At 33.1% G+C, this 20923-nt stretch overlaps 2 protein-coding genes across 2 annotated transcripts; one reads left to right on the top strand and one right to left on the bottom strand.

Moving 5' to 3' along the window:
• Positions 1-3679: 3679 nt before the first annotated feature.
• Positions 3680-4605, bottom strand: LOC138338022 (uncharacterized). The gene is made up of 3 exons (XM_069288482.1): positions 4432-4605; positions 4159-4309; positions 3680-4044 (listed from the first exon to the last, which is right to left on the bottom strand). The coding sequence occupies exons 1-3, from the start codon at positions 4603-4605 to the stop codon at positions 3680-3682; spliced, it is 690 nt and encodes a 229-aa protein (XP_069144583.1).
• Positions 4606-8283: 3678 nt separating this feature from the next.
• LOC138338021 (uncharacterized) lies at positions 8284-17968 on the top strand. The gene is made up of 11 exons (XM_069288481.1): positions 8284-8322; positions 8437-8550; positions 8756-9004; positions 9047-9225; positions 9300-9454; positions 9608-9669; positions 9787-9909; positions 10062-10184; positions 15953-16031; positions 16481-16725; positions 17855-17968. The coding sequence occupies exons 1-11, from the start codon at positions 8284-8286 to the stop codon at positions 17966-17968; spliced, it is 1482 nt and encodes a 493-aa protein (XP_069144582.1).
• The last annotated feature ends 2955 nt before the right edge of the window (positions 17969-20923 follow it).

The raw sequence follows: 20923 nt of genomic DNA, 5'->3' as shown, positions 1-20923 counted from the left end.
GAAGGTAAAAAATGGGTTTCAACAATGCCCAACTTGGATGTGGTGCATCCTCATCCCTACCATCCTTTCATTGATCGAATCATGTTCTGGCCACACCTTTCTGTTGGTATGCAGTCAATTCAACCCTCTCAGCATCGACCATATGCATTACCTTGTACACCTTCTTTAACTCCTCTATGATGTTCTCCGGATCTTCAGTAGTGTTTGATCCGGTGAAACTAGGGGGATTCATCCTAAGGAACTCACAAATTCTCGAAGTATCAACCCCTTCATGTCAAGCTCCTTTCTACTTCACGACTTGGTTAATCACAACCTGACTTAGCATCCAGACAGCTTCCCGAAATTCGACATTGGTAACCTTTCCTTGGGGTTGCACCACTGGTACATTTGGAACCTCTTATTCCTCAACATTCCTTCGTGGTCGACCTCTGAATGCTCTTCTTAGAGGCATGATGATCTGAAAAGTACATGGAAGCACGAATTAGAGAGAGACTTTAGAGATAAACTTTTCGCATGAAAAGAATATTAAAGAAGGGAAACATTCCTAAATGTCGTAGCCTTCTAATCATAGATGTGGTCCTTCACACCAATAACTAAGACTCTAGAGACACGACTTCATTGACTCCTTAGGACTCTCAAACTCTATGCTCTGATACCAAGTTTGTCATGCCCCAAGACTACACCCTGAGTAGGTTTAACACTCAAAGACCATTGATGGACCTCAAGCGAACCCTTGGTCTGGCTACTTAAATTAGTAGAAGACAAAACTTAACTAAAATCCCAATAAAACATATATAAAGGGAAGTACTTCATATTATAACCTTGGCCAAAATGACACTTGAGTCTTAATAACTAAAAACAACTCCAAACTAAAATACTGTAGTCTACAAAACCTCTAAACTGTCTATAGAGGGATGTTGTGATAGACCCCACAACATCCGAAAAGCTAAGTTAATATAGAAATGAAAAGGATGTCCTCCAAAATGCAATGAGGCTCACCACAAACTCTGAAGCTCAATCTGGATCAATGAAGCGCTGCGTGCTGATCCTGGGTACCTGGGTCTGCACCATGAAACTATGTAGGCTAACTAGCACCAATACATTGAATGTACGATTAGCGAGTTGGAGAGCAAAACAACGACTTAAGCTTGAGGGAATTAGATGAACTTACCTTAGCATTGCTCAACTCAAGGTATACTTAACTCAAATGATATACATATAAAGCAGTTCAAACCACATGCAAGATATATGTATATAAAGCTCATAAAACATAGAAAACAATTTAGTTCGGGAAAGGAAATGCAATAACAAACTCAACTTTACTTATATAAGAAATTTATATCGCCTTTGTGGGAGTTTCTCTAATTGACAACCATCACTATGAGCCTAAGTGATGATACAACATCTTATCTCACGTTGCAAGAGGACCATATTACACCTTGACATCGGCATAGGACTTTATTCAACTTAGTGGATCCACTAGCTCTCCTTACGTGATCATCTAAAAAGTATGACACGTCAATTCCCATGTTGGGACTACATGGTTTATATGGAGACTTGAGTTAATTTGAACTCTCATCTCCACATCGGTGCTGAATACTACTCCCAAAAATGTACTTTAGCTCATACTTTTAAATAAAACTTCTTTCCTTTAGATTGAGATAATTTACGAATCCCATTAGTTTTAAAAAATATCCTTTTGGAATCAATGTTCCCCTTTTAGTTCAAAACTCTTGTGGAACTTCTAGTTCCTCTTTTTACTCAAATGTGAAACAATTATAAACCTCTAGGGAATACTTAGTTACCTTATATCTTTTTGAGAATTGAACTCAAATCTTGCTCTTTACTTAAATTGAAACTTTGACTCTTAGGGAACACTTAACTCTCATAGTTTTTGAGAAATGAACTCAACTCTTTACTTGACTTGAACTTTAAGTCTTCAAAACAAAGTGAAAACATTTATGAAAGAATTTAGAAAAATTTACCTTGCCTTGCTTATTAACTTCTAGACTTGGTTCTTAACTTCTTTGACTTGACTCTTAACTTTACTTGAATTGAAGTATGGATTCAAGGTTCCAATTTTAATTCTTGGATGTTTTCTAGGTATTTACAAATCATTTGAAGTGATTGGAAATCATTAGAGAATGTTCATCTACCTTGGAAGGACTTAAAAAGGTTAAACTATGAAAACTGGATGAAAAACGCTGGGTCGAGCGCTCTGTTGGCGCGCCAAGCCAGCTCTCAGTTGATCACATATTGGAGGCTCTTGTGATCAGTGAATATATCCACATGAACACCATATAAATAGTGACGCCATATGTTACAAACACTACTACAACCAGTTCTATGTCATGAGTTGGATAATTCTTCTCATGAACTTTCAATTGCCTGGAAGCATAGGCTATAACCATGTCATTCTGCATTAATACACAGCCCAAGCCAACTCTTTATGCATCACAATACACCACAAAGCCTTGAGTACCCTCTAGTAAGGTCAAAATCAGAGCAATACTCGATCTCCTTTTTAACTCCTGAAAGCTCTTCGCACAAGCTTCAGACCATTGAAACTTGCTTGTCTTCTGGGTTAACTTTGTATAGATGAGAATCATTCAACAAATCTCCTATAATACCCATCCAAACACAAGAAACTCCTTATATCTGTTAGAGATGTGGGTCTAGGAGTACTTAGAACTGCTTCTATCTTCTGAGTGTCAACTTTAGTACTTTCACCAAAAATAATGTGGCCTAGGAATGCCAAAGACTTAAGCCAAAACTGGCAGTTGCAGAACTTGCATATAACTCATTATCTCTCAAAGTCTGAAGAACAACCCTTAGATGACTAGCATGATCTTCTTCATTCCTTGAATAAATTAGTATGTCATCAATGAAAACGATGACAAAAAGATTCAAATAAGGTTTGAAGACTCAATTTATAAGATCCATAAATGTTGCAGGTGCATTAGTTAAACCAAAGGACATAACCAGAAATTCATAATGCCCATACCTTGTTCTAAAATATGTCTTGGGAACATCACATTCCCTAACTCTCAACTGATGATAGCCTGATCTAAGCTCAATCTTAGAAAAGCAAGAAGCACCTTAAAGCTGATCGAAGAGTATCTATCCTTGGAAGAGGATATTTGGTCTTGATGGTCACCTTATTCAGTTGACGGTAATCTATACACATCCTATCCTTCTTCCTAACAAACAAGACCAGAGCGCCTCATGGTGAGACACTTGGTCGAATAAAGTCTTTATCTAACAGATCTTTCAGTTGTTCTTTCAAGTTCTTTTAATTCTGCTGGTGACATTCTTTATGGTAAAATAGAGATAGGATGATTGTCTGGGATGACATCTATGCCAAAGTCTCAGTAGGGAGGTAGATCATTAGGAAAGACTTATGGAAACTCACTGGCTATAGGAGCTGACTGAAGGGAAGGCACCTCAACACATGAGTCACTATCTCAGACTAAGTGATAGATACATCCCTTAGAAACTAATTTCCTTGCCTTAAGGTACGAAATGAAATGACCCTTAGGCACTGCTGAACTACTAGCCCACTCCATGACAGGCTCATTTGGAATCTTGAATTTGACAACTCGAGTTCTACAGAAGCACAACAGGCATGGAGACACTCCATACCTAGAATGACATCAAAATATACCATGTCTAACTCTATTTAATCAGCCACGGTACTTTTGTGATTGATGGAAATAGGAAAATCATGATAGACTCTTTCCGCTAGAATAGACTCCCCAATAGGTGTAGAAACACAGAAAGGTTCATAAAGCTTTTCAGGGAGAATTTCAAACTGATTAGCAACATAAGGAGTTATAAAGGATAAAATTGCTCCTGGGTCTAATAAAGCATAAACATCAAAAGTAAAGACTTTGATCATGCCCGTGACAACATCAAGAGAGTTCTCTTGCTCTTGGCGGCTAGTGATTGCATAGAGGCGATTTGCCCCTTTGTCGGTACCAGAAGTAGCTCCTCTGGGTGCAGCTCTGTTTGGTAGAGCAACTGATGAAGATTGGCCTCTGTTGCCTGGATTTTCACCACCTTGCTTATTATTAGGTCATTCTCTCATGAAGTGACCCTCTTAACCTCACTTGAAACAACCTTTTTGGACATCACGACATTTGCTAGGGTGAATTCTACCACATCCAAAACTTCCACTACCTCTTTGTGCTACACTATCCTGAGATTGGGCTGGTCTAGCCTTGAAGTGCGATGAATTGTGACTGCTGTACTCGCCTCGATTTCTGGGTGTAGGTGCATTAGCAAATGATGGTGCATGCCCTATTGATTTCTGGAATTATGGTCGGGTTGAACCACCTTTCTGTTGGCCATACTCATTCCCAGTCTTTGTCAGCTTGTTTAGCTACTCCTATCTATCCTTCACCTTCTCTCTTCAACTTGTTATATGTATACCATCAACCTGGATATTTCTATGTCACCTATCAACATGGCAACCCTACCTTCCTTACTTGAAGCACGACTCAACCCTCCAATAAACATACTCATTCTTCTCCTTATGTCCTTCACCATCATTGGAGCATAGCGAGATAGTTGGATGAACTTCAACCCATTTTCATGAACACTCATGGTAAAAGTACGGGGGTTATAAAGGGAAATTTTGTTACAATAGTAGGTGAATTGTAATCTGAGAATGCCAAAGAATATGAGCATTAGCTGACATATTATTGAATTGAATTTCTTGTATGATTGTGTTTCCTATTTAAACTTGTATATTTGTATTAGTTGAGGTAATTATGTATTATGCTAATATTTGATTGATTGAGATGTATCATCATCCCCGTATTTCGAAACAAAATCGTGTACATGCATAAACATGAGATTGAGTATAAGTTGGGCACATGGATATCGTCTATGATCGGATGGTGAGATATTAAGATTATAATTTGGGAAAATAGAGACTGTCTTTGTGGAAATCATTTAATTTTATGATAGTGTGTTGATATCGCTGCACAGACACGTAGAGATCATCCGTGCCGGCATATGGACCTCGCGAGATCCCATGGGTCATGAGCTCTCGATGTATTTCTAAGGAGTATCATGTATAAACGGTCGAGAGACTAATTTGTATTCTAAGACATATCATTTCATAGTATGATATTGCATTATATTTCATGACATCCTTCATTTGTATGAGTATGTGTTTCTATTGGTGCTTGGGAAGTGCTTGGTATTTGATTACCTCTATTTGATGAAACTTGACTGACAAATATACTATAAACTTGCATAAGTACAGTAATGATTTTATTCTATAAACTCCCGTCACTACTTCTTCGTTGTTGATCAATGAGTTACACTTGGTACACATGGTTTCACACCCATACAACACTTGTTGTACTCTTTTATGGGCAGATTCGATCTCGAGTACGAGCAAATCTTGTGGATCTTTTTGAGTTTCACCTTGGAGTGTCTTGGAGTTTTAAGTGAATTGTTTGGCTGTCCCGTGGCCTATACCTCCCTCTACATTTTGGCTATTCTGTTAGTTTAGTATCCTGACATGATATTCCTTATGTTGGATTTGTTATTTTAGTTTCTGACTTGCATCTTATTTTAGAATCTCTTGTACTTATGGCACTAATTCTGTGGTGGTATTTATAGCTTTACGCATTTCGTAACTATAAAAAACTCGATTTTGGATATTTCTACTTAATATTTACCTTTTTCTCATTAGTTAGTTAAAATTGATAAAGTATGATGGTTGGCTTACCTATTGGTTGGGACCATAGGTTCCATCACGACTTGTGAATTTGGGACGTAACAGAGGCTCACCTCTGACTCTGAGTGCTCAAGGTGGATCAACGAGGCACTGGATGTTGATCCTACTTTCCTGCGTCTGCATCATAAGACGATGCAGACAAATATACATTACTACATTGAATGTACGAGTATGCGAGTTTGAATGCTAAACAACAGTTTAAGCTTGATAATAATAAGATGAACTTACATTGGCTCTGCTCAACTCAAGAATTACTAAACTCAATGTATGTATATAAATAAATTTAAAACATATGTGATATATATAAAGCATGTAGAATAGTAAATCAACTTAGAAGATTAATGAAAATGCATTAATGAACTCAACTCTATTTCTATATGAAAGTGATATGGTTCTGTGGAAGATTTTCTAACCGATAACCACCACTATGAGACTAAGTGGTGACACAAAGTCTTGCCCATGCTGCCAGAACTGTCCTATACTTTGCCCTTGCATAGAACTCCTTAACTTAGTGGATCCACTAGCTTAAATTACATGATCATCTAAAAAGTATGACTCATTAATACCCATGATGTCTACATGTTTTACATGGAGACTTGAGTTAATATGAACTCTCATCCCCATATCGGTTCTCAATATTACTCATAAAATATACTTTATCTCATGCTTTTAAAATTGGTTCCTTTCTTTGGGTTGGCTAATAGCTCTGTCATGGTTGTTGGTAATTATTAAATGATTGAAAGGGTTAAGATGATTAATTTTCCGACTTATATTGACAACCTCAATAAGAATGATTATGAAATTATTGTTAGTTTTCATATGAAGTTGTATGATCTTTGATCAGGGGAGCCTTATGGAGTTCACTACACAATGTTTCTTATGATCGGCTCTGTCAATCAGTAGTGGGATATTACTTGATAATAAGCCAGCTAGATCACCTCTACTCTCATGGATTCAATTTGCTCGAGGTGTGATGAACACTCGAATTTTATTTTAATTTATTAGATCATTTTTAGTGTTCATGTTTACGATAAGTGAATAATTTAGAAATCAAAATGTATAATATTGATATTTGTAAGAGAAGTGTATCAATTAAGAAAATAGTGATTATGGTAAGTCTATGAGGAGAAGTTAAGGAAGGACAAAAACATAAATATGATCACTTAATGACATTTGAAGGGGATAATACTTGGTATAAGATTCGTATACATAGTTTCTATATCTATTGGAGGGGAGGTATACTCAAGATAGTTGAATAGTCAAACTAGATGATATGATTGTCATGTTGGTATTCATTTGATGAGAGTCGAAAGGTTATTTAGTCTAATGCATCAAGAATGTATGAAAGTCTAAATCTGATATAAGTCAACAGGAATATTTATTGTGGCGTGTTAATGACAAATATGAATAAAATCATGTTTTGAGGAGTCTTTCAAATAGTGGACTGCGGATTAGTAGTATAAATTGAAACCAAGAGGAAAAAATGAATTTTTTTGTTACGAAATTTTCGCAGGCCGTCTTGTATGAAACTATATGAGAACATGCATAAGGACGTTCACATAGTAGTTATAAATGGCTATACATATTATAGAATAATTCATTTGGATTGAGAATATTACATTAATAAATAACTAACTGTATTGAAGTAACTAGGGTTTCCCAGGGTATTGGTTGATGTGCTTTGGATTAGTGATAAGTTTTAGTTCGAATGTGGATCTGCTTCATTTATATAAGTACACACCTTATTTGGATTTAAATATGTTTGCAGCTCTTCTTTTATGTCTACATATATTTTTAACATGTGGATAGTTCTTAGTTGTAGACCGATTACATCGATCATATGTTGTTGACTTGGTAGTTCATGTTTCATCGATAAACTTAACTATTTTGAATGTGGTAGATTTCAACATCATATTTGATATAGATTGAATTTATTCCTATCATGCAATTTATACTATTAAACCAAGATAACAACATAAAATAGTAAGTTATTCCTAAACTAAGGTAGTAGGAACTCTTAGTACTTATTCAAGAAGGGTATTTCTGATGTGAAATATCAACATATGGTGGATTAACATTGATGTATTACCTATGACACTTATGTTCATTATAGTAGTATTAATGCATCTGCTTTGAAATTGGTTTTAGTCAAAAAAAGAGTTCTTGGAGGTGTTTCACATTATTGTGATAGAGATTTAACAGTGACTTAGAATTGCACACTCGACCTATTTCTATCATTCTTATTAAATGCTCATGTGAAATTTAAATAATAGTAACAAGACTTTTTAAGTGAAAGATTTAGTAGATCAAGTATATCTTCATGGATTTTTTCTATTCTACTTGAATTCCATTGTCATTATCTTAATTGATGATATATTGGTATACTCCCGTAGTATAGAGGATTACTAGCGTTATTTGAGGCTTGTTCTTTAAAATATGAAGAATACTAAGTTGTATGAAAGTTTTCAACGTGTGAGTTTTGGCTTAGTTCGGTAGCATTCTTGGGACATGTAGTGTCCAAGGAGGGTATTATGGTGGATCCTAAGAAGATTGAGGCAGTCAGAGATTGGGTAAGAACTACTTAAGTTACTGAGATTTAGAGTTTCTTAGGCCTTACAATTTATTATAGATGGTTTGTAGAGGGGTTCTCATCCATTGCATCTCCGTTAACTATATTGACACAGAAAGATGTGAATTTTCAGTGGTTTGATGAGTGTGAGGATATTTTCCAAAATCTTAAGACTTTATTGACTACTACTCCGATTTTGAATTTTCCCGTGGAAGGAGAGGGTTTTGCTGTATATTGTGATGCTTCTTAGATTAGTCTTGGTTGTGTATGATGCAGAAGGGAAAGGTGATAGGTTATGTTTCGAGGCAGATGAAGGTTCATGAAAAGAACTACCTTATTCATGATTTAGAGTTGGCAGTTGTTTTGCTTGCATTGAAAATTTGAAGGCATTATCTTTATGGTTTGAATTGTGAGGTTTTCACGAATCATTGTAGTCTCCAGTATATATTCAATCAGAGGGATCTCAATTAGAGGAAGTGGAGATGGTTGGAATTGCTCAAAGACTGCGACATGACTATTCTTTATCATCCAGGCAAGGCAAATGTGGTAGAAGATGTCGTGAGTTGGAATGGATAAGTATGGGTAGTCTAGCCATGTTACAGGTTGATGAGCGTCCTTTAGATAGAGATGTCCAATCCTTGGCCAATATATTTGTGGGACTTGATATTTCAGAATTTTCTAAGGTGATGGCTTATATGGAGGCTTGGTAATCCTTGTTGGAGCAGATTCGGGCTCAACAACTTGATGATGACGAATTATCTAAGATTAGAGACAAGGTGTTAAAAGGAGAAGCCAAGGCTGCAAATTTTGATAGTGAGAGAGTTTTGAGGATTAAAGGTTGTATCTGTGTTCCTCGGACTAGTGATTTGACTAGATTGATCATGGAGCAGGCCCATAGTTTGAGGTACTCTATTCATCCGGGGGATACTAAGATGTATCGTGACTTGAAGCAGCATTATGGTGGTGTCGTATGAACAGGGACATAGTAGATTTTGTATCTCGGTGTTTTAATTGTCAAGCAGTAAAGTATCAACACCAAAAGCCTGGAGGTGTGACTCAGAGGATGTCACTTCTTGAGTGGAAGTGGGAGCACATTGCTATGGACTTTGTGGTAGGGTTGCCATGTACCTTGGGTAAGTTTGATGCTATATGGGTCATCGTGGATCGGTTGACTAAGTCTGCACACTTTGTACCGATTCAGACTACCTATAATTCAGAGAAGTTAGCCAAGATCTATATTTGAGAGATAGTTCGTTTGCATGGGGTTCCTGTTTCTATTATTTCAGATCGTGGCACCCAATTTACATCTCACTTCTGGCGGTCAATGCAGAAGGAGTTGGGCACTCAGGTGGTTCTTATTACAACCTTTCACCTTAGACTGACGGTCAGTTTGAACGAACTATTCAGGTTCTTGAGGACATATTGCGGGCATGTGTTATTGACTTTGGTTGTCCACTGTGATCAGTTCTTTCCATTACCGGAGTTTACTTACAATAGTACTGACCATTCGAGCATTGAGATGTCACCATTTGAGACTTTGTATGGTAGCAGATGTCGATCTCTAGTTGGTTGGTTTGATGCATTAGAGGTTAGACCGTAGGGTACAGTTTGGTGAGGGAGTCCTTCGACAAGGTCAAATTGATCCAAGATATTCTCATGGATCAGAGTAGCCAAAAGAGTTATGCAGATTAAAAGGTTCGTGATTTGGAGTTCACGGTTGTAGAGCGGGTTCTATTGAAGGTTTCACCCATGAAGGGTGTGATGAGGTTTGGAAAGAAGGGCAAGTTGAGCCCAGGGTATATTGGTCCTTTCGAGATTGTTGAGCGTATTGGTGAGGTGGCATATGAATTCGCTTTGCCACCTGTTAGTCGAGTGTTCATCATGTATTGCATATTTCGATGTTGAAGAAGTATCATCGGGGTGGTCCTCATGTGATTCAATGGGATTCTGTGTTACTTGATCATAATTTGACTTTTGAGGAGGAGATGATAACCATTTTGGATAGGTAAATTCGGAAGTTGTGGTCATAAGAGATTGCTTTATTAAAGGTTCAACGAAAGCATCGTCCAATGGAGGAGCCTACATGGGAGACAGAGTAAGACACGATGAGTAGATATCCTCAGCTTTTTCAGCGTTCAGGTGAGTCATTTTATTTTTCCGTTCTAGGACAAACAATTATTTAAGTGGTAGCTGATGTTACGACCCGTGGGTCGTTTTGAGAATTACGACTATTCTACCTCTTTCTTAAAAATTTAAAAGGGTATTTTAACTTATCAGGTAACTATGAGTATCTAGTTGATGATTTTTTTAAAAAAAATGAGTATTATAGTTGAATAGTTAGTTGGTCACATTCATAACTAATAGTTATCACTTTACCCATAAAATTAAATTAAGTCAGTGGAATGTGCCACTATAAATACCTAATTATTTCTTTAGAAAAAAAATATAAAAAGAAAAGAGATATGGGAGCAGTAGCGAGGAAAGAAGAGAAAGAATAGGGGAAAATCGAAAACTTAGGCGGAGACAGAAGTGTCAAGTGAATAGGTAATTGAGTTTTTTTTTTTTTGTGTAATTGTTATATATGATTGGATGATATACTAGTAGTATGTGTAAGTTGGGGAATATATCTATATAATATTAATTGTCATTCTTGGTTTAATTGTTGGATTATAGAGATTTAATTATGGGAGAGGAATTGACAATTATTTGTTTGGTTGTTGATAATTTCCAAGGAGTTGAGGCCATGAGTGGCTGTCAGTAACTTAGGGGATGAAATTGTAGATTATTGGTTCAGCTTTGATTATTGCTGCCACTGGTTTAGTAACCAGTGGCTATGATCCAAATAATATTAATTGATCGTTATATTATACACTTAATTTTTAATATATAAAGATAGATAATTAATTATTTGATTTATTATATTATATAAAGTATATGATATTCTACCATGACTAATTAAAGTGGGTGGATAAGAAATTGACATGTTTTTCTCACTATTGAATGGATAATTGAGACTTTATAAATTATAATAGGATGGAAGGGTAATAGTTTGGTAGTAATAATCTAGTGATATATTTTAGATAGAATGAGTGAATGATGGCTAATCATTGGCAACTAAGGATCTCTGTGCTAACGAATATTGCATAATTGCTAGAATAGAAATGTTTTAACTTTGCGTAAAGGGAAGGAAAAATTTTAAGGATTCATGACACGGGTTCAACATTGAAGGTATGTTAAGACTTTCAGACTTGTTGAAGGACGTTTTAATAATTAAAGATTAAAAAATTGAATAGACAATGGGTAAGCGAGAAAGATGGAGATTTCGTAACAATGATGTAACGGGCATTGGTATGAATACCGGGGTTATAAAGGGAACTATTACTATAGTAGGCGGATTATAATTCGAGAATGCCAAAGCATATGGGCATAACCTGACATATTATTGAATTGAATTCCTTGTGTAATTGTGTTTCTTATTTAAACTTGTATAGTTGTAGTAGTTGAGCTAGTAATGTATTATGTTGATATTTGATTGATTGAGATACATCATCATCCCCGTATTTTGAAATGATATTGTGTACATACATTGACGTAAATTAAGTATAAGTTGGGCACGTGGATATCATCCGTATTGGGATGGTGAGATATTAATATTATAATTTGGGCATGTGGAGACCGTCCGTGCAAAAATTGTTTGATTTTATGATAGTGCATTGAGATCGTTCGCACAAACACGTGGAGATCGTCCATGTCGGTATATGGAACTCGCAAGTCCCCCATAGGTCATGAGCTCTCGATGTATTTCCGAGGAGTATCATGTATATATAATTCAGAGAGTATTGGGTATTTTAAGACATATCATTTCATAGTATCATATTGCATTGCATTCCATGACATCCTTCATTTTTACGATTATGCGTTTTTATTGGTGATTGGGAAGTGCTTGTTATTTGATTACCTCTATTTGATAAAACTTGACTGGCAAATATATTATTGACTTTTATAAGTAAAAAACTTATTTTCTTGTATAAATTTCCGTCACTACATCTTTGTTATTGGTCAATGAGACATACTAAGTACACGTGGTTTCACACTCATATTGCACTTGTTGTACTCTTTTATGGTGCAAATTCAATTTCGAGTACGAGGAGATACCGTGGATCATTTTGAGTCCGAGCTTGGAGTGTCTTGGAGTTGTGGTGAGTTGCTTGGTTGTTCCGTGGCCCACACCTCCCTCTATTTTTAGTTCTTCTGTTATTTTAGTATTCTGATAGATATTCCTTATATTGGATTTGTTATTTTAGTTTCTGACTTGCATTGTATTTTTGAAGCTCCTCTAGTTGTGGCACTATTCTTGGATGGTATTTTCAGCTTTTCACATTTTGTAATTTTAAAGAACTTAGTGTTGGAGATTTATACTTAGTAATTAACTTTTTCTCATTAGTTAATTAAAATTGGCAAAGTATAATGGTTGGCTTACCTATTGGTTGGGAACATAGTTGCCATCACGACTTGTGAATTTTGGTCGTGTCAGATGCTCACCACTGATTTTGAGTGATCAAGCTGGATCAACGAGGTGTTGGATGTTGATCCTGTTTTTTAGCGTCTGCATCATAAGGTGATGCAGGCCAACTGACATCAGTACATTGAATGTACAAATATTCGAGTTGTGGTTTAGCTTAACAAGAATAAGATGAACTTACCTTGGCTCTTCTAAACTCAAGAAATACTCAACTCAGTGTATGCATATAAAGCAATTTAAACCAAATTTGATATATATAAATCTTGAAGAATAGTAAAGCAACATAGTTCATTAAACAAAATGCAGTAGTGATTTCAACTCTACTCATATATGAAAGTAATATAGTTATGTGAGAGACTCTCTAACCGACAACCACCACTATGAGGCTAAGTGGTCATACACTGTCTTGTCCACGCTGGCAGAACTATCCTATACTTTGTCGCCGCATAGAACTCCTAAACTTAGTGGATCCACTACCTTAAAATACGTGATCATCTAAAAAGTATGACCCGTTAATACCATGATGACTACATATTTTACATGGAGACTTGAGTTAATATGAACTCTCATCCGCATATTGATGCTCAACACTACTCCCAAAATTTAAAATAACTTCATTTTTTTGGGTTGAGATTATTTTCTCAGCACTTAAGCATTAAAAAGCTCTCTTGGAATCAATTTTCCCTTTTCTTGTTCAAATCTCTGTAGGGAAATCTTAGTTTCCTCTTAACTTAAATGTAAAAGAATACTTAGTTCCCTTATATATTTTGAGAAATGAACTCAACTCTTTACTCTTTGCTTGACTACTTTTGATCTTAATCCACTCTTTAGGGAATACTTAGTTCCCTTATACTTCCTTCAAAGAGAGACTTCAAATTTTATCCTTTCTTTAACTCAAAACTTGAGCTTTAAAATAAAATTAAAATATTTAAATAAGACTCTTGAAAACTTTAAGAAACTTCACTTTGACTTACTTTTTTACCTTTTAAACTTAACTCTTAACTTTTTAGACTTTGATCTTAACTTTCCTTGAATTGGATTATGGATTCAAGGTTAATGATTTCATGTTTATGAATTATTTCATGATGTTTAGATGTACCTTAGAGTGTTGGAATCAACTAAGAAGTATGGGTACATCACTAGAGAACTAGTACAAAAAGATTGGAAAAGAACAGGGTCTCCAGGCGTCCTTGGCGCTCTTAGGCATGGAGCACCAAAGCCTAATCGACAGACTCTGTCCTGAGGAGCTCTGGAAGGCGTGACTCCCCAAGGTCTGTCAGACGGGACTTCTGATTTTCTTCTCCATTTTTCATCTCTAAATCTTCTAAACTTTCATGGATCTCACCCTAATCACTTAGGATCACTAATAACCTCAATATCCAATATATTAGACTCGAAAAAATTCAAAAACACGAATCCAATCAACTAAAAGCATACAATAACTTAACCAATAAGAATTTAACCACTGTTCTTCAAGAACTTCAATGTTCATCATTCAATCTATTCAAACTTCGTTGAATTAAACAAATTGGTGTGTTACTTTTCAACCATATAAAGAACTTACTCTAACTCATCCTGAGTTATAAATTATACTTGTGTCAAAATAACCAAAACTCACCTTTTTACGCTTTGGAAATTTTGCAAATTTTTTCTATTCTTTCCAAAATGATAAGTTTTAGTTTCTCAGCTTATTTCCAGTTATTTCGAGTTACGAGATGTTACATACATTTCCGTTTAATTTACTAAGTTATCATGTATCGTTTTGTTTTTAATTAATTTCAATTTACTTTTGTCTTTATATTTACGTTTAAATTATGTTTCTTCATAAAGTTTTATAACATCAAAACTCTTATAATACGTTTAAAAGAATAAACTAATTGATAAAATATACGATAAATTTCAGTTTTATAAGTTGATTTTACTAAGAGATGGTAAAATAAATAAAATCTAAAATTTAATGCTAGTCGTTTATTGAATGTCAACAATGAGATCTTTGCCGCAGACACTTAAGTGTTTTTCTTCCCTAGTCAATAGCTTTTACAGATAGTTTAAATATACTTCCCAAAGACAGCTACTCCTTCAACAAATGGTAGGTTACTCAAGTAGTTTAATTAGGATAAACAACTTTGATAATTTAGTTCACGCATTTTTAAAGACCAGTATAGTTACAAATTACAAAGTACTAACAGAGTAATTTCAATTTTTTTTGGATAAAAAAGGGATAAATATATAAATAAAATTCGTCTACTGATAATGAACGAATGATGTCGCTGTGCGATTGGCTATAGATAAAACGATTAGTCATTAGGTCACGAGTTCGAATTCAGTATTATGTCCTTCCGTTTAATTTTTTTATAAACATAAAATTGTTCAATTTATTCGTACAAAAATATTTGCAATGACTTTACATTCTATTTGCTTACATAGTAATATAATATATTTACAAATGAACTTATCTTAAATGGAAAGAAGAAGTGTGCAAAAAAATTCAACTCATAAAATCAAGTCTTTTGAACAATAAATAGATGTATATAAAATGGATGCATAAATAAATAAATGATCCCATTACTCTCACACATTTTTGTTCCTTCATTTACTCGGATGAAAAAATAATATCATTATTATTCAAGTTTATGTTTTCAATGTTCATACCTCATTAAAAGCATATTCATTATAGAGTCCGTTCAGTGGATGGTAAACGAAGAGTTTCAACTTTTGGTGTGAAAGTAATCCAAAATCTTTAGGTGGAAACTATAAAATTTTAATTACTCCTATAAAAACACAACACATGAGTCTAACTTATACAGTAATATTTTCTCTAATTGATAAAATGTCAGAGTATATCCAAGTCGATTCTCATCCCCTACCATAGTTCAAAGTGATACTAAGTAGATCATATGTCAGGCGCAATGGAATAGTAAAATATTTCTTTGTATTTACTCTTTGTTTATTTATTTCATATATGTTGAATTAAGGTCTTGTTATCTTTGTTTTATGTAGTGGCTTCTGCAATACGTATCTCAGTATTTTTCCAAGAAATTAACATAGACGATGCTAACATTTATTGGAATGGACAGGACATTTTCATTAAATCACTATTTAAATGTAGGAAGTTGCGGATCGAGAAATCGGAGGAGTTTCTCTGATGGTTGGAGGTCGTTTATACATGAGACTGGATTGGTTTTTGAGTATGTTTTGATATTTGTTAATTTATAGTACTGAAGACAACACGGTCAATGTAATTTGTAGCAAATAAGATGAACACCATGTTCATGATTTGTCGATCTGTTCATTGTGAATAATATTGATTGAAAAAAGTTTGTTTTTAATGGACGAGATTTGTTGTGATTTTTTCTAAATCTTTTATGTTCTGATTTCATTCTTTATTATTAAACTGAGTGAATCTTTTGGAAATCGTCAGTCAAATTAGACTAGGCCTCTGTTTTCTGACAGGTATAACAGAGAAGACTTTTTTATATACACTTTTTTGGAACCAATGTGATCATTCGGACTAATGAAACGTTTCGTATACTTAATGGGTTTTAAATAGTTGCAACTATATTTATAGTTTTCTTTCAATAACTTACTCTTCTACCATAAATATTTCGATTTTATATCTCTATCATGCGTCGTTCAGTCAACAGTAATGCACATGATAATCGTAGAAGACGATTTCATACAGTTTGGAAGATTGAACTTCTAAAGGATGGAGTACGAGACCTCAATGTTGCAATGGATGCAATCAAGCGTGAATTGAGGACATTATCTCGTTCTTTTCATACATTTTCTACTCAAGTTCTTAATGCATTGAAAAATAACAAACATGGTGGTGCCGATAATAATGAGGGTTATGGGGTCGATAATATTCAGGGGGTTGTGCTTGTAACATTTATTTCTCTATTTTTGATGCAATGATATTAATGTCTTTAGGAATCTATTATTTTTTTATGCAACTTTATTTATAATTTCGGTCCGAATTACTCTATATTATTTAAGGAAAAATCTTTTCGGTTACAATTTGGCCCGAATGAGATTTTTCTATGTAATTTTACTTTTTAAAAATATTTTAAATACCTTTTACTAAATAATGAAAAAAGGATCGATTTATTTTGCACTTGACTCCATATTATTATTAACGTTTGGGGATACTGAACAGGCAACTCTTGAACTAAGGAAATAAAATGTAGGTTTATTATAAATTGAGCATGTCGCTTTATTCTACCCTCAATCCATCAAAATTCTGTAAAATAAAATAATTTTTCGCTATCATGTCATTCTCAACTAACAGAAGCGGGCATATTAGTTTTACAAAATAGAAATAAATCCTCTGGGATATTTCATTGCTTAGTCAGAAACTAAGTCGCCTCGAAGAGAAAATTGCATATCTTAAGAATAAAATTTGAAGGTTGTCAGGTTGTATTCATGTTTTAGCTATTAAACTAAATGTAGATGATTATGTTGCTAGTGTGTATGTTGATGGAGGTGTTGGGAAATAATGGAGTATAAAAGTTTGTCTACTTTTACGTTATTTAGCTTTAATTTTACAACCTAATTTACTCTAATATTTAATATTGACATAGCTTTTTTTTTGAACGGAACATATGATATGATAATGTTAATGTTATTTTTATAACATTAAATGATGTTGTTGTTCTAACCAAAAAATATATTGGAATCTTCAAGAATTCTCTAACAATTAACGAAGTTGTTTCTCTAACCAAGATAACTCTTGGAATAACCAATGCATCTCTTAGACTAACCGACTATAAAAAGCAGTCATCTTCTATCCAAAAATTAGAAATATTTATATCATATAACACATTACAACTCTAATATGTCTAAATCATAGAAAAAAAACATTGATTTTACTCCTGGGGGACGGGTAGAGGCGACCGATGAACTTATCAAACTTAAAACTATGTTGTTGAAACTTGTTCAGAAAATTTTAGAAATTCACCGTGAAATGTGGAAATTGAAAGGGCACGCTGAAGAAATGATTCTCCATGCCTAGGCCTTAAATATTAAGTATGCAGGTGGTCATCGTGCTGGAGCTTTGGATACTAAAGATGCAGGTGGTGGTGTCGGAACAATTGATGGCAGTGTTTCTCCCAGTAATATTAAGTAGAATTTACCAAGCTCTAATTTTCATTTTAGAATAGATTTTCCTTTATTTTTAAAGTTTTTATGCATCGAGTTATTTTTAAATTAATATCAATATACTCTTGCCTTTCAATTACGTTTATATTATGTTTCTTCATAGAGTTTAATATATGTCCAAAAAATACTAACTAATAGGAGTATAATACAAAAATTATATAAACTATATTCAATTTTATGTATGTTGATTTTAAAAAGAGCTGTAAAATAGTAGAAATTGTTTAAATCAATTAAAATCTAAAAAGTAATGCTAGCCCTTTATTATACGTCAAACGAGAATTGGGCAGCCAGCACGCACTTGAGTGTTTGCCTTCCCCATGTTAATGGCGTGTACAAAAACTTAAATATTTGAGTAGTATCATGTAATTATGAATCAAATAACTAGATAATTTCCTATAGTTCAATGATCCTTAAGATAACTCACATTTTAGTTCTTTATTTTGTTAACTTTTTTATTGATTAGAAAACTAATAGGAGATAGATAGAATGAATAAATTTACTTTCATAATTATGAACGAATTTTGTTGCAACGCGAATGGTTAAAGCTTAAACGTTTAGTTAGTAGGTCACGATATCGAGTCTATGACCGAATATTTTAGCTCTTACTTTTGCTAAACCTTTTATTATTAAACAAAAGACATGAAAGCGAGTAAATACATTTTCTTTCGTTAGTATGGACGAATGCTAATGCAGCAGGATGGTTAAACATTGAACTTATAGTCCAAAATGTCATGATTTAGAGTCTAGATTTTGCAGAATTTTATTTTATTTTACAAACAAAAATTATATGGACTGGCTTAAAAAAGAAAACTGAATGAAAATTCAACTTATCAAATCATATATTTTCAATATCTTGTAGGTGTACTTAAGTAGTTCTCTCAGAGTAGAATAGGAGTAAAGTAATACTACTCCGTCAGTTGGCGTTTGTTATAGTAAAATTCTACTATAAATTTTTGATATAACAATGAATTTAATTGCAATAAAAATTATATATAAAGGTCTGAAATAAGTATATCATAAAATATTTTGATAAATAAAAAATTTATTTTCTTACCTTCTAAAAAATTGGTTAATTAATACATGGATTTGGCTTAAACACGAAAGAGCAAAAGAAAATTCAACTCATATCAAGTCAACTCTTTTCAACAAGTGGTAGGTTTACTCAAATAATTTTAATTAAGAGCTAACAACTACAGGATCTTATACACACATTATTTTGGAGATCAATTATCTTGTGAAAATTAAAAAGTGATAATAAATATATGTTTTAGTAAAAATAGATGAAAAATAAAGAAATTTCGTTTAGTGATATGCCTCACTTTTGTTTGTGGAAATTTTTATAAACACAAAATTAACATGTATATTCATATGAAAAATGATTCTCACACACACGTAAGATTTTATTTTCTTATCATATGTTATTATAAGAGGGAACAAAAAAAGTTAAAAGTTGAATTACAATTTTACCCTTACTATAATTAAAATGTTATAAAGCATTTAATTATTTAGTTTAAATGTTAAATTGTCTCATTTTAATAAAAATGTAGATGACTTTTGCATTTCCTTAAATTAATTCTTAATTAAAATATAAGGAAATAATTAAATATTTGGAATATGAAAATATATATTTTAATTGTACATGTATATCCTAGAATAATTACTGGCATATGAAAAAAGTGACCCCCCATTTATCCGATTAATGTCACTAATTTTATTTATTTGATTTATTATCACTAAGATATTAAAAGTGTGTTATTATATATGAATGAATTAGTAATAAATTATTGAGATGACTTGTAATTTCCTCAATTTATTACTTATTACAATGACTTGTGTTTTTCATCTTTTTAATTATTCATTCAAACTAGACTAGATTTCAAGTTCAAAGCAATAATTATTAGTGGTAATGTTAATTCTCTTATTAAGTCTAAGTATGATTTGTATTTTTTCATCTTTCCATCTATCCATATATTAAAGACTATTTTAGAACTGAAAAAATATAGAATTTAAACAGACATTTTACTACTATTTAAGTACTAGGTGATAACCATTGAAAAATGAAAGATATTGTCATTCAACTAATAATAAAAAAAACTATTCCATCTATGATAGGCAAAAAAGACATGAAAAAATAGAATACATGAGGCGGGGAGAAGAACTTGAAGACTTCTTTTTAGACATGCCTAAGTCCTCATATCTCTTTTGATATATATTCTCCATCACGAAGATTAGTGTTGTTTCTAATTTCTTTTGCATTTCTAATAAACTCATTGTGTTATTGTAATCTTTTAGTTATTATTATGAGCTTTTGAAATAGATTTATATATGAAGTTCAGTGTTTAAATTATATATCTGTCAGTTTTATATTTTAAATATAATTGCTTTTAATCTTGTATAATTTTGATATTATTGTCTTTTAATTTTAGAACCTTAAATACTATAAATATTTCACTCTATCATTTCTCATTAATAAGTGTGCATGTATTTTTAATATCCAATTATGGCTATAAAATGTTATCACTGATATTTAGATCATAAAAAAAAGTTATACAAAGTTAAAGGAGGCTATATTATATTAATTAATTTCACATACTTTTTGCTTGATGCCAAATGTGCAATCCCTTTTTATTTCTTTTTGTTGATACATGAAATATAATTGGTAAAATTAATATTGTTGATTTAAACATTTTCTATTTGATAGAAAAATTTTATATTATGTAACAATAGTAAAAAATAAACGTGCTACGCATGTTGTCAGAAACTAGTCTTCTTAAAAGTACGTGAACTAATGGATTTGGATTAGAAAAAAAAATGGAAGAAAATTCAACTCATCAAATCAAGTCTTTTCAGCAAGTGGTAGGTATATTCACGTACTTTTCATTAAAGTTTGTATTTTGTTATTGTGAATGAATGCTATTGCAGT

Source organism: Solanum lycopersicum, chromosome 8 (genome assembly GCF_036512215.1).
Source record: "Solanum lycopersicum chromosome 8, SLM_r2.1".
NCBI lineage: Eukaryota > Viridiplantae > Streptophyta > Magnoliopsida > Solanales > Solanaceae > Solanum > Solanum lycopersicum.
Note: the sequence above shows the minus strand (reverse complement) of the source record. Positions and strands in the feature narration are given on the sequence as shown.

What these genes read in the sequence shown, in the direction of transcription:
- LOC138338022 (XM_069288482.1), bottom strand. Translation starts at nt 4,605, where the DNA reads ATGAGTGTTCATGAAAATGGGTTGAAGTTCATCCAACTATCTCGCTAT. An exon ending in TAGAAATATCCAGGTTGATG is followed by an intron (nt 4,310 to 4,431) that starts GTATACATATAA and finishes CCATAATTCCAG; the next exon opens with AAATCAATAGGGCATGCACC. An exon ending in TAGTGGAAGTTTTGGATGTG is followed by an intron (nt 4,045 to 4,158) that starts GTAGAATTCACC and finishes GTGAAAATCCAG; the next exon opens with GCAACAGAGGCCAATCTTCA.
- LOC138338021 (XM_069288481.1), top strand. Translation starts at nt 8,284, where the DNA reads ATGGTGGATCCTAAGAAGATTGAGGCAGTCAGAGATTGG. An exon ending in AGAAGGAGTTGGGCACTCAG is followed by an intron (nt 9,670 to 9,786) that starts GTGGTTCTTATT and finishes CACTGTGATCAG; the next exon opens with TTCTTTCCATTACCGGAGTT. An exon ending in ATGAATTCGCTTTGCCACCT is followed by an intron (nt 10,185 to 15,952) that starts GTTAGTCGAGTG and finishes ATTTAAATGTAG; the next exon opens with GAAGTTGCGGATCGAGAAAT.